At 42.3% G+C, this 13,317-nt stretch overlaps 1 protein-coding gene across 3 annotated transcripts in view; it reads right to left on the reverse strand.

The window, feature by feature from the left end:
* Window positions 1-2,509: 2,509 nt before the first annotated feature.
* The window catches only part of PRMT9 (protein arginine methyltransferase 9), a 28,621-nt gene continuing 17,813 nt past the window's right edge, over window positions 2,510-13,317 (reverse strand). For all 3 annotated transcript variants that reach the window (XM_090036358.1, XM_090036359.1, XM_090036360.1), the window contains 5 exons: window positions 7,591-7,774; window positions 5,978-6,680; window positions 3,983-4,136; window positions 3,165-3,287; window positions 2,510-2,910 (listed from right to left, as the gene is read on the reverse strand). In XM_090036358.1, coding sequence (XP_089892484.1) covers window positions 2,695-2,910; window positions 3,165-3,287; window positions 3,983-4,136; window positions 5,978-6,680; window positions 7,591-7,774 — 1,380 coding nt within the window. In that variant the 3' untranslated portion in view covers window positions 2,510-2,694. The remainder of the gene's footprint in view (window positions 2,911-3,164; window positions 3,288-3,982; window positions 4,137-5,977; window positions 6,681-7,590; window positions 7,775-13,317) is intronic.

Here is a 13,317-nt window from a genome sequence, read left to right on the forward strand (position 1 = left end):
TTCTGCCTCAATCTGCCTCTTCCCTCCCCACAGACTTACCTGCTGGACAGGGGGCAGAGGTGGCACAGGTGCACGGTAGATCTCAGGTTGCTTGTAAATGCTAAAAGTGATATGCCAAAGGTGATCTCCTACTTAAAAAGGTTGAAGACCTCTGCTCTACCCCATCTTACAACTTGCAAGTCAAAAGGGATGTTTTAAGGTGATTGTCTGGAGTTCAGTCTCAATGGCTTGGTGCAGGCCTTTAGGTCACAGGCAAACTTTAGCAGAGTAACTTTTCGTTGTTACAGGCATTTCAGTAATGTAGAAGAGCCTTGGCTGCCAGTTTTGTATTAGAACATTTTCTGCCTATGCTTCATCTGTTTATGCTCAGCTTTTCTGCAGTAGGCTGTTCCTCTCATTGTTACTCTTGGTCAGTTTTTGATTGGGCAGCTCCCATGTTGCCATCCTCAAAGGATTGTCCTATTGTGTTCCTCTTCTGGTATCCATGTGTCCAGTGTGCTTAAGATTGGAATCTTTGGTCCAACAGCATTTGTTGGGCTCTCACAATCTGCCCAAAATCTTAAACATAGGCCATGTCCAGATGAGCGCAGCATGTGGTGCTGCAGACATGTTTGCAGCACCACATACCGCACATTCAGTTGTTCTCCGCACTGGGAGGGAGCAGAGATATCCAGTGGTCAAAAAACCCTGCACACACACGTGCACACACAAATGCACAAAAGTGGAGTGGCACATGCAGGGGGACAGCACGTGTTGCTCAAAACCAGAGCCGCATTCCAGCTGCTGGCCAGGCTCCAAACAGCAAGATTGCCACTGCTGCAGCCCCAAGAGGCCCCTGGGGCCCCAGGTAAGGGTAATCTCAGGTAGCTTACCCCAGGTGGGCAGCTTACACCCCACCTAGGGTAAAGCTGCCAGAGAGCATGTGGCACAGGCATTTCCCAGGGATAACTAGTGGTGACACAAGGTGTGCAACTGCTAGTTGTCCCTGGGGAACCTAATGCCCATGCTTGTGTGAATGCAGCCATAGTGGTTACCATTTGGCTCAACAAGGGTGAAATGTCTTGCATATTATTTACAATGGAAAAAAAAATTAAGTACTCACATACCTCATGGCACATACCACAAGACTGCTGGCTCCTTTCTCCTAATTATTTGCAGTTTTGGCTCTATTGCAGCATTCTGTATATTCTTTTGGAGTTAGGATCATTTTTTTCTGCACCTTAAGGATATATCTTAGGTAGAACAACCTATCAAATGCCAGCTGCTATTTTCACTGTTCTCCTATATGAAGCACTGATTTCAGTAGAACATGTCCTGCAGTCAAGTAGCTTCACTAGAGATTCTTGCACTACAGGTAGTTCAGGACAGTTTTAATATACTCATGCCTAGTTATATTGCATCATCATTTAATAATGCTCTACTGGAGCTGAAAAAGAACATCTGGTAGATACCCACATTGACTAGATTAACTTTCCAGGCAGTAGATGAATAATAGGGTTCTTCTACCGGTTTCATGTACTTCTATTGTACCCATGACAGTTTTGTGAGACAGGGAAATACAGATGAAGAAAATGAAACTCTGTGACTTTCTCTCTGTGAAAGTCAGAGAACCAGAAATTGTATGGACTCTGTCAGAACCACAAAGCTAACTGCACACTTGCTTTGACTTTGCCTACAACTGAACTCACTCAAAATCTTGCCAAGCTTCTGACACTGCAACAAGAAAGGGTAGTACAGATTTGTAACAACAAACCCAAACAGAAATTAAGCTTGTACTATTGGCAGCTCCAGATGATGAGGAAATGTTCAGAGATCTCTACCAACCAAGCATATGACTTAATGTCAGAAGTAGTGCTAAGCTGCATGAAAAGAGTTTAATACAAGGATCAGTGGGAACACATGGAATTTGGGGTGGGAGATGGAAGAGAGTCTCAAATATTGTTCCAGAATGACACTGGTATGCATTGTTATTTATATCAGGGGTTTTCAACCTTTTTTAGTAAGTGTACCTCGGGCAGCTGGATGGGGGGCACAGTGCGGTGTGGTGGATGATGGCAGCGGCAGCTGCTACTGCATGCAAACTCCCCGCCCCGCCCCAGTATCCAGCTGGCCAAGCGGTGCCTGTGCAGCCCGCAGAGGGGTGCCACTGCCCTTGCCCCACCCTGGCCCTGCTCCTGCGAGGCAGGGGCACAGGGTGGTGGGTGCTGGTGCTCCATCCCCATCCACCCGTGCGTACCCCCTACAGCCTTCCCAAGTATCCCCACATACTCCCCAGTTGACAACCCCTGACCTATAGTCATGGCTGCTTGCATAAAAATTAAACTGACGAAAACTGCAGGTATCCTGTGTGCCTTTGTACAGAGGCCAGTGACCTCCTGGTACTTAAAGAAAAGAAAAACAGAAATAGAGTTAAGTGATCAACCCTACTTGTAACAAGAATTATTGCAGTAGTGAGGATGTAATATAACAGACTACTAGATGTCCTGTTAAATGGTATGTAGTTCATCAATAAGCTCGTCAAAATAAAAATTTATTAACTGAATTGCTGTTATTAAACATATCATTTTGGGTTCAGTACATAAGATTTAGATTTTATGCTCATGCTATGCAAGACATCTCAAGTGCTCAGCAATCCAACTAGTATGCATAGATAATACATAAATGATTTTCTTTCAACTTCCAGATGACTATTCTTCACTCTTTTATTGTGATGCTGACATTGCTTTTATGGTGCTGAATACGGAGCACAAGTTCCTCTCCTTGCTTAACTGGGATGGGTTTATCTAGAACAACTGCAGCTTGTTTCCAATGGGAGGACTCATCTGATGTATCCAAACTAGTATCTTCATCTAGATGTATATGATACCAAAATGGAATGGCAGTGACTTGGCCAGACTTACAAATTTGCACCTTAAAAAAAGGAAAAGGATATTTAAGACATAAATAAGATTGAGAGGGTGAAAAAAGAGTTAAAATTACTTAAATTATTGTAATTGTGGTAGTGTTTGGGACAGGAAGAAAATAAAATAATTTAAAATTTAAATCTGGTCCTAAGAGGCCTGCAGCTATGTGTATTTTGTACTGTAAGTTTCAACCAAGGTAATCAGTCTGAACATTTCTGACAGGAAAGTAAGTACGCTTTTGAATGTATGGACTTAACTTACCTTTATCTCTCTAGTGGAGCTGTTCAAATAAGGGTTCATGAAGTCAAGTCTTAGAAGCTCCACTGGCTTGCTTAAGGGCACACATGGTAATGTGGAGAGATCCAAATACACACGAACAGGCACCTGCAGAGGAGTACACCACACTTTCAGGTTTAAGCAGCAACTTCAAAATAATTCACTTCTGAGAGTGACTTAACCTTTTAAGAACCTGACTATCATAAGACAAGTTCTTTAGGGAATAAATATTTAGTCATTCTTCTGTACATTATACTATTAACTTTTATCCCTCCTTTCAGACCAAAATTTACTTTTGCCCTATCTGAAAGGAGATGTCTTGACCAGTGTTTAGGCACAGAGCATAAGTTACAAAAATGTACATTGTGTTAAATTAATCCAACACCATTCAGCTTCTATAACTTATTTGTACAGGCATACCTCGTTTTATTGCGCTTCGCTTTATTGCGCTTTGCAAATATTGCGTTTTTTACAAATTGAAGGTTTCTGGCAACCCTGCATCGAGCAAGTCTATTGGTGCCATTTTTCCAACAGCACTTGCTCACTTCACAAGTAAGGTATGTACATTGTTTTTTTAGACATAATGCTATTGCACACTTAATAGACTACAGTGTAGTGTAAACATAACTTTTATATGCACTGGGAAACCAAAACATTCATGTGACTCGCTTTATTGTGGTGGTCTGGAACCGAACCCGCAATATCTCCGAGGTATGCCTGTATTGTGTCTTTCTGCTCCTCAGCTGGTTATTTGCAGATTTTGATAACTATGCTTGAAACTGAAGAAGCCACCAACTTCATACCTTGAACTGGTTGATAAACGGTGCTATATTAAACCCAAGTGTGGGTTCTGTCCCTTGAACAGCACTCTCAAGTAATAAAGACTGTGATGCTACAAGCATCCCATACATCAAAACATATTGTGGGAATATTTTCCCTCCAGAATGAAGCAAACACCTGTTAAAAGAAAAGAAAAGAAGGGTTTTTTTTTTATTATTACTGCTTCTGCATGGTTTCAAATTCCAAAGAAATAAGCTACTGTAAGGTACTGAATTCAAGAAGATCACTTACACTAGCATTTGAGTTCCATTATTTATAAGGGCTCCTCTGAATTGGAGTCTAATATTCATGTCACCTGAATTTTTGGCACCTTGTTTATTTGGAAGACTGATTATAAATATTTTGACTTTCTATCATCTAACACTGTTAAAACCAATGATCCAACCAATGAAACCCGCACATCAGTCTGGCAGGTATACAAGGAACTGGAAGAGCTAGAGAAAGGCAGTCCCTGCATAAATGCTTTCCCGGAATTAGAATGAGGCCCTAAAATGTGTATATTGAATGGTGAAGGTGACATGGGTTGTTCAAGTATAAATGGCTGGTTTATTTGTAACAGTGAGTCCCAAGCCAGTGCTGAAGGAGTGGTAAAAAAAAAAGCTACGAGTAAAACTGGAAGATGATGATGGAACAGATCACTGGAACAACAGTTAAGAAGAAAGCAAATCTCACCTGTAAGAGTCAATCCACTGTGTAAAACAAAAGTGGCCAGCTGTTCATTCAAGCCAATGGCCAATTACATATATCAGACAGATTTATGATGCCAATGATGTTGCTTTTTTAAAATATTTAACAAAAACATTTTTACCAATACAAAATACAGACTTATAGGATCAGATCCCATTTCCCCTAGATGAGTATCTGAAAAACAGCTCATAAACAAAGCCTTTCTGCCCCTTCCTTTTTTGATTTCAGGTTACTTTATGACAGCATGTTGCAAATGCAGGTACATGATTTTTTACAGGGAGGTTAGCAGGGTGTAACAGGATTGCACTTATGTGTTTAATTGATGGAATAGGACCTTGCTCATAGAATGAGTGTTTTACATATGCCAGAAATCTAGGAGACCACTTCACTCCACAGCCACAAATCACAGCACTGTTAAGAGCAACAGCATCAAGGAAAACATCTGAGTTCTTCAAAACAAAAAAAATTCAGAATCTGCATCGTCTCCTTTTATATAGCTGCTAGCAAGAACAATTTATGGGAAAAATAGGAAATTTACTTCTTTTTTAAAAACACACTTTCACAGCTCATGAAAACTGAAATGAATACACACACACACACAATAAAAATAAAAACCAACTCCCTTTTTGTTCCCTATTCAAGCATGTCACCACAAGTGTTAACTCACTAAAATCATCATGGTCCTAGATGGATGGATGCTACTCAGCTCGATCAGAAAAAGCTCCCCCCTCATCAAAAAAGCAACACAACAAAACAAAATGCTCCCCCTATTCAGCTCCATAAATTTTTACATTCTTTTCTGTGTGTCCTCCTTGATACTTTCAGATATGTTACATCTTAGTTTCTCTCTTGCTTTGTTGCTTTATTTCAGCTTGTTCTACCTTTTTCTTATTCTCTGCCTCTGACCATTCCAGCTCCCATGTTATCAGCCACTTAATTTCAGTCTTTTCTAATCACAACCAAGTAGCCTGAAACAGAGAACATTCTTGGCTTTTTCTTCAACTTGGGAGTCTCTTAAATTTCAAACTGCTTCAGCTATTGTCAAGATAATTGTCCTTATGGCTTCTGGCATTCTAAGCAATAATATTTCCCTTAGTTATTCTTTTCATTGTCAGAAAATGTTTCTATAAAAGTCAAATTCACAGCTCTTGTTTCTAAATATGATATATTAAATAGATTCTGTATTATATTTAATACACCAGATCCTTGCGAGGTTTGCAATAGTTACAAAAGACATTTTCTCACCATCAGAAAACTACCAAATGACATACCTGGATATTGCTGCTTTTTCCATCACCTCCTGCTGGATTAAGCCAGAAGCTTCTATGACATCCAGGATTATAATACTCCACAATTTATCAGATTTGGGTCTTTGCAACACCGAACTCTCATCCGTTAAGTGGCTGAGCCAAAACTCTAATGTTTCTTTTGGGAAATGGTTGGCTTCTGAAATTATATTAAGGGCTATTTGGTGCTGCTCTTTTTCAACAGAACTGTAAGCTTTCACTGGCCCAAGTTTACCTGCAATTATTGGCAGAATTGAAAAGCCCTCAGACACATCTAAAATATAAAAAGGGTCAGTGCTTGTCTGCAAGGAATCCTTGTTTCGACTCTCCCCAAGGTTCCTTTCACTGCCATCGACATCCATTGACTGCAGTTCTGTATTTGAGGTAAAAGATGACAATACTTTGCTAATGGCAGCTTTAAAGCATTCATGATAAGCCACATTGTTTAGTAAAGCAATTTCAGTTGATTCCAGCACACATTCATGACCCACTCTATCTAGTTTGCTGGTAGTCTGAAGACTAGCAAGGGCGCTACACAGCTCAGCCTCATTGCCCAAAGCTGGCGTATTCTCCCTTTCAACATCCATTCTGCACTCTGAAGGGGAAACAGAAATCTTCTGGATCCTCAAATAGCAGTCCTGGCAGCTTACTTCCAGCATCACAATGTCTCCGGGTTTCCTGAAATAATCTGATCAAAAAACAGTACCAAAAAAGGAACATTAACAACTGTATTAAAACAACCATTATAGCTAAGTGTCCCCTGCTTTTGCTCTAAAGGGGGAACATCAATCCTGTTTCTTGACAAGTTGATATTGCGTTTGCATAAAATAAATTGACTCTCGATCTGTAATAGAGGTATATGGCATTCCTAAAACACAGGCTCCACCATGCAGTTCCCCATGTGTTGAGGGGAGCTGGCCTATTCTAATCTAAGCAACGAACTAATACTAGGCCCTGCAGCCTTTTTGGAAGTGAAAGTGAATGCATTGTAACTCTCTCCCAGCCACAAATGGCTTGCAATATGTATTAACATGATCCTTTAAATTTACATGCAGGATGGAACCTTTTAATCTCAAATAACGTGTGAAAGAAAGATAACTACCTCTGGCAACAGCAAACCTTAAACCCAAGATTTTACTGGACAAAGTTAACTAACATTTAACATTTTTCTATTTTCTTCATATTTCCCGAGATTAAATGTGAATGTATGAATAATTCCATGAAGAGCCATAACTGGAATTTCTAGAAGTACATGCTATATGTTCAAAATGAACGACAGACAGCATGACGTTTTCTACTGAACATGTGGTGACAGAGCTGCCAAAGCTACCTTAATGCCACTCAGTTCTCTTCCCCAACTCCCCACATCCCCAAATAGGAATAAAACGCTGTCTCTGAGCAAAAGTGGAAAGAGACATAGGGAAGAAAAGGTCTTGCTAATCAATAATGAAGTAAAGGCTCTGAGGACTCGAGAAAAAAAACCAAACAGTCTGGCCTGGCTAGTAATGCTTCTTCCTCTTCCTCATATATGTTCCCTCATCACAGGGAAAATTGGTTACTAGAAGACAAAAAACAAAAATAAAATCTACAAGACATACCAAGAAGGCCCTGTACAGGGTAGATTGCCTGTTCCCAGCAAGTTTCCTCGCTGGGACTTGTAGACAGAGTGTGTTCATCATCAAGGTGTAGCACAAACCACACCACAACAGCATCCAAAAGTCCTCCTCGAGTGATGGGTACACTGATCTTGCAAGGTTTTCTAGTAGCAAGGTTTTTCAGTTCCTGACCAAGAACGGAAAAGGAAAAAAGAACAACATGGCAGTTTTCCCTTTACCAAAATCAGTCTGTTTATCATAGGTAATTGGCCGTTACTCAAAATCCATATGGACTTTAATGAGAGTTGTAAGAGATGCTTAACACCCCAATAATCAGTCCAAATTCGTAAACTAGAAGGATACTAATGGCTATGAGCTTTTCTCCAAAAAAAAAAAAAATCATCGAAACAAAGACTTGAAGTAAGGCACTATAAAGAATAGGCCTGTTCATTCAACTGACTAGCGAGACAAGCTTACTCAGCACAGCTAAATTTCTGAGTTATAATTTAGAAAAGCAAAAACATAAAGGCTTCGCTTTAAGTATGCAGTTAACCCTCAACAACTCTAATGAGTCTCAAGAAGTTTGTTTATGCAAAAGCACTGGATAGGGATGCTTTTGAGAACTAAAAACTAATAAAAATGAAACAAAAAATTATAGTACATTTGATTTCATAATTATTTGAATGGTAAAAATCTAATAGGGATTTTATAGGTTCCTTTATTTGCCAGTTTGTTATTCTGTGTCCAAACATGCACATATCATTAAACCACTGATAAAAAGGAAAAAACTTTCCTGATGTTAGCAAAATGTTACATTAAAAATACTAGAATCATAGTTTATGTTAACATTTCAAACAAATTACAATTTTTTTAAAGACTCTGCCTCAAAAGATGTGCATATAATATATCCACCAAATGCCTAAATATTAAAAAAGGAACAGGAATCAGATCACCTCCAAAGTATGATTTCTCCACCCTTCCCACCAACGCTTACCAAAGGTACTTTTATAAGAATAACTAAACAGAACAAATCTTTAAGTTAGGATGCAAAATTTCATCCAGGAAATCATAAAACTCCATGAGCATCTTAAAATCCAAGTGCTAAATACATGTTTTAAAAAGTTTCAGTCTTAACGAACGAACAAATGAATAAACATTTTTATTCCAAGATTCTGCCTAGTTCTCATAGCACACAGAATTTTTTTCATTTTCCTCCTGTATTCTCCAAGGGAGTTATTTTTTCAAGTTGATAAATGGGTTAGTACTATGCACAAGGCAAACACAGAATGCTGATGAAGTTCATAATGAAGCCTAAGTGCTCAAAGAAATGTTTTGTTGCTTCGTCATTTCCCAAATTTCCTTAACTTCACTAGAGAATAGCGAGGAATGAGCAGGAATCCCAGTTTTCGGTTTCCCATGGGAAAACAGAGAAAAACACAGATTTTCCCCTTCACCAGAGGAAATTGTGGACTTCTTATTTTAGCAGAGAAATCCATGGATTTTGCAGTTTTGCAAAGAGGTCTTTGCAGGCTGGCAGACTTCCAGCCCCTGTGCGCACTCCCAGGGGGCAGGGGGGACCCGTGTTTGGGATGGGGGATGAGTTGCCTGCTGTGGGCTCAGGCTCCCTATTGCCCTTCCTGGACCCTCTGCAACCCTGCAGGTGCAACCCAGTATGCCAGGGCAGCGTGGAGATCACAGAGGCAAGCAGCTTTCCTGCATGGCTCCGCTGTTCCCTGCAGTGCTGGATGTACAGATCTGGGGGGCACAGGTCCCCCCTGGCCCCCAGGAGTGTGCACAGTGATGGGGAAGCTGTTCCACCCTGCTCAAGCCTGCAGCAGGCAGCAGCTGGAGGTGGGTGGGGGTGGAGCTGGGCTCCACCGTCTTGTCGGGGGCAGGGGGCTGTGGACCTGGGTCCCTGGGCCCATAGCCCTAGCAGCTGGGGGCCTCCTCTGGCAAGGCTGGGTGGGGGGCGAGTGAGGGGCATAAGCACGGCCAAGGGCATCAGCAAGACCAGGGGGCCGTGGGGAAGGGAGAGGGGGGAGTGAAGGGCACCAGCAGGACTGGGAGGTTGTGGAGTGGGGGACTGAGGGGTCTTTCATTTTAACCACAGATTTTTATCAGAGAATTTGCAAATTTTTTTTTAAATCAGGGAAAACCAGGATCCTTAGCAATGAGGTTTTACTAGTATGTCATCCACAAAAGCTAGACGAGGGGTGTGTGTTATTTAAAAAAAAAAAAATGGTAGCTTTCAATACTTCTTCCTTAAAACAAGGCAATGCAGGTCCACATCAAAGAATGCAAGTCTTATTCTTCACTCATTTTCTACTGCTACTTATAATATTTAGGGCTCCCAATTACTTGGATGCCGCAAGATTTTTTTTATTTTAAAACTATGTGAGATTAGTAATGATATGATTAGTAATGTAATGATTACTGGCAGCATTTTACCATGAGTCTTCCATTTCCCTTACATGGCTACCAACATCCAAAACCTTTAATTTGCTTCTCTCCACCCTCCCAAACTCTTTCCTCTTCTATAACACACTGCTTCCCTATACATGCAAAGCTCCCTCTCTATTTGGGTCTGTAACATTCTAGTGTGTAAGATGCAAGTAAATTTCACTTTGCAATCTGTGGCCAATGTAGAGTAAGATGGGAGACAGGAAATATCTAAGCAATGAAGGAGGAAACTAAACAAGGAAGAGAATGCTATTACTGAATGACTTCTTTGAGAAAAATGAGAGAAAGAGTGAGTAAAAAAAATAACTGGACAGAAAAGGAGAGGGAAACAATAAGAAAACAAAGATAAAGGCCACAAGAATGCAAGTTGGCATTTTTATTCAGTGTACATCTCTGCAGGTTATTTCTCAGTTCTAATAATTTAGAACTGAAATACAGAGAATCATAACCAACTACTGCTGATACTAGGGGTGCACTGATGCATGGTCTGATATCACACTGGCACCAATATAAAGAAAACTGACTGTATCGGAAATCAGTCTGATGCGGCTGATAAATGGCCCATGTGTGCGCACAGCTGCAGTGCAGCACATAGGCGGTGAGGAGCACAGTCTGGGAGCATGGAGAGTTGTAAGTCTGTTGTGGATGGGGAGGGAAGAGGTGTGTGGGGCAGATCAAGGCCCCCGTGTTAAGGGAGGGAGTGGGGCTGGGCTGGGGCAGGTGGTGCCCAGCTGAAGTGGGATGGAGCTGCAGCTCATCTGGGGTTGGTGCAACTCCCACTGCTGCATATACCCCAGGAGGGCATGGGGGGCATGCCCCCCCACCCCGGATCTGTGCGTGGGGCAAGGCCACTACGGACTGGGGCTGGGGCTGCACCAGGCTCCTCCCACAGGGGTGGGCCAGGTGGGGAAGGCAACATTGGAAGAGGTGGGCTATGGCAAATTTGGGGGGATGCAGCCCCTCCCATAGCGCCCCTCCCAGCACCGCCACTGCCTGCCCCAAGCGCAGCCTGGCACAGCCCCCACTGGGAAGAGCCTGGTGCAGTCCCGGCCCCAGCCCGCAGTGGCAGCCCACCGTGCCCTGCACACATCTGGGGGCATGTGCCCCTGCCCCCCAGGGTGTGCACAGTAGTGTGACCTGCACCCCCCCTCCCCCCAGTGCCCCTGAACAGGTGGAGGCTCCATCCCATGCCCTGCTCCTCCCTGGCTGGGCAGCGCCTGTCCCACTCCCTCCCTCACCACAGGGACCTCAACCCCCATGCCCGTTCCAAAACAACCACTTACCAGTTGGACACTGCTCTTCAAGCTACTGGGCTGTGTATCAGAAATCAGAAGACTGGTATCGGCCGATATGCCTCCTTAAAAATCAGCTATCAGTATTGGCCCCAAAAGTCTGTGTGCACACCCCTAGTTGATACAATCAATGTTAAACTCCTTACCAAGAAATTGCACCTGAGTTGAGAGTAAATTTTTAGAACTATATGATCAAGTGGCAGGTAATTCGACTTCTGAATTTCTTATTTTGATATACCATCTCCCTCTCTCTCTCTCCAATGCTAGTAAGCATGTCAATAGACTTTTTTTAAATGGGAGAAATTAACATCTCATTTAATTAAACTACATTTGAGAACCAAGAGTAGGCACAACAAAAAAATGTAAACAGAAAACCAAGTGAAGTGAGAATGGTCAGCGTTTGAAACAGCCACAGATGTCTGGTGGTAGGAGGAAGCAAAGCCATGAAAATTCAACTGTTTGAAACAAAAAAACCCAAATATATTTCTTATTTTCACCACTGTTCATTACTTCCATGCCTCCTTAAAAAGGAGCACTGAAATCTGCCTATACTGAAAATTTAATTGAAGGACCTAATGTTTAAAGGAACAAAGACCACATTGCTTTAGGCTCTTATGCAAGATGGAATACAAACAAACGTATCTAGTGCACATGTGAGGTTAACATGTTTAAAAGAACTGCAAGCATTTGACAGAACTGAGTAATAGTTTTACGAAGCTCCAGACGGAGAAGACATTAGGTCATTGAGGGATAATTCCCAGTAGTACATAAAGTACTTTGCTTTACTTCATTTTTAACCTCAGATGTCAGATAAGGTGAATAGAGAAAGTTATTGATTCAAAGCACTGATGTTCCCAGCCAATTTGTAGTCAAAAATGATTTCATCTATATAACAGAATTTATTTTAAGCTTTGGCTCCCTACTTAATTGCAAACTTCACTGTGTGGGTCAACAAGCAAGGAACATACATACACCAGGGACAAAATATATCATCCTTTAAACATGCTCAGCTTTCACCAGCTCAAAACCAGAATTAGAAGATGGATAGGTGAAAATACTCCTCCACTAAAAAACTTCAAGAACTCTTAGGAACCCCTCTATATTTTTGTTGAAATAGGAGTCACAGTTTACATACTGCAGTCTTATTAGTTATAATGAGACAATGTTGCTATATACACTTAGGATTTGTCTTTACAAAACAATCAACTCAGACTCAGACTCAGTATTGCCTTTAACCGCCTCCCTTCTCCTGCCTGTACACAAAACCGTCTCATAAAATTTAATGGCGCTTTCAACCCACTCTGAGTGCACAGGCTAGAACCTGGGTGCTGCTTCTTCCTGGACTGGTAAACTTGTCCATTTTACAATGCGAGTACAGACTAAATCAAGGGTTGGCAACATATGGTCTGCATCCCAGATCTAGCCAGTGGAACCACTAGATCTGGCTTTGTCTGTGGCCATAGTGAGGCCAGGCAGGCAGCTCCCAGGTGAACTGCACCATTACTGCTTCTCCCTGCTCCCCCAGCTTCAGTCAAACATGAGCCAGGTGCAATAGCACTGCCAGGGCCAGGCAGCCAGAAGCTGCACCAGGGCTGGGCATCTTCAAACTGCATCTGTGCTGCTGCCAAGAGAAGTGTGGGGAGGCAGGGTACAACAGTGTGATGCAGTTCCCAGATACTGGGTCCCCACACAGCTTCCCACTGGCAGGGAGCTGTGTCTGCACCACAGCCAGGAAGCAGAGAGAAGTACTGGTAATACAGGGGCAGCTCCCAACTGTCTGGCTTCAGCGCAAGTGTGGGGAAAGACCCCCATGGCTTACATGTTGTGGAATCCACCCAGCCTATGCTGGACCAGAGCTGGGTTGTGCCACCCTTCAGTCTGTAAAAGGTTGCTGGGCCCTGGATTAAGTTACCTGAGTGCAGACTGACAGTCCTCTGATGCCATCCCACACTTTTTTGTCCCACTCTCCACCTCCGAG

This window comes from Crocodylus siamensis, chromosome 2 (genome assembly GCF_052110815.1).
Source record: "Crocodylus siamensis isolate JL-2025a chromosome 2, ASM5211081v1, whole genome shotgun sequence".
NCBI lineage: Eukaryota > Metazoa > Chordata > Crocodylia > Crocodylidae > Crocodylus > Crocodylus siamensis.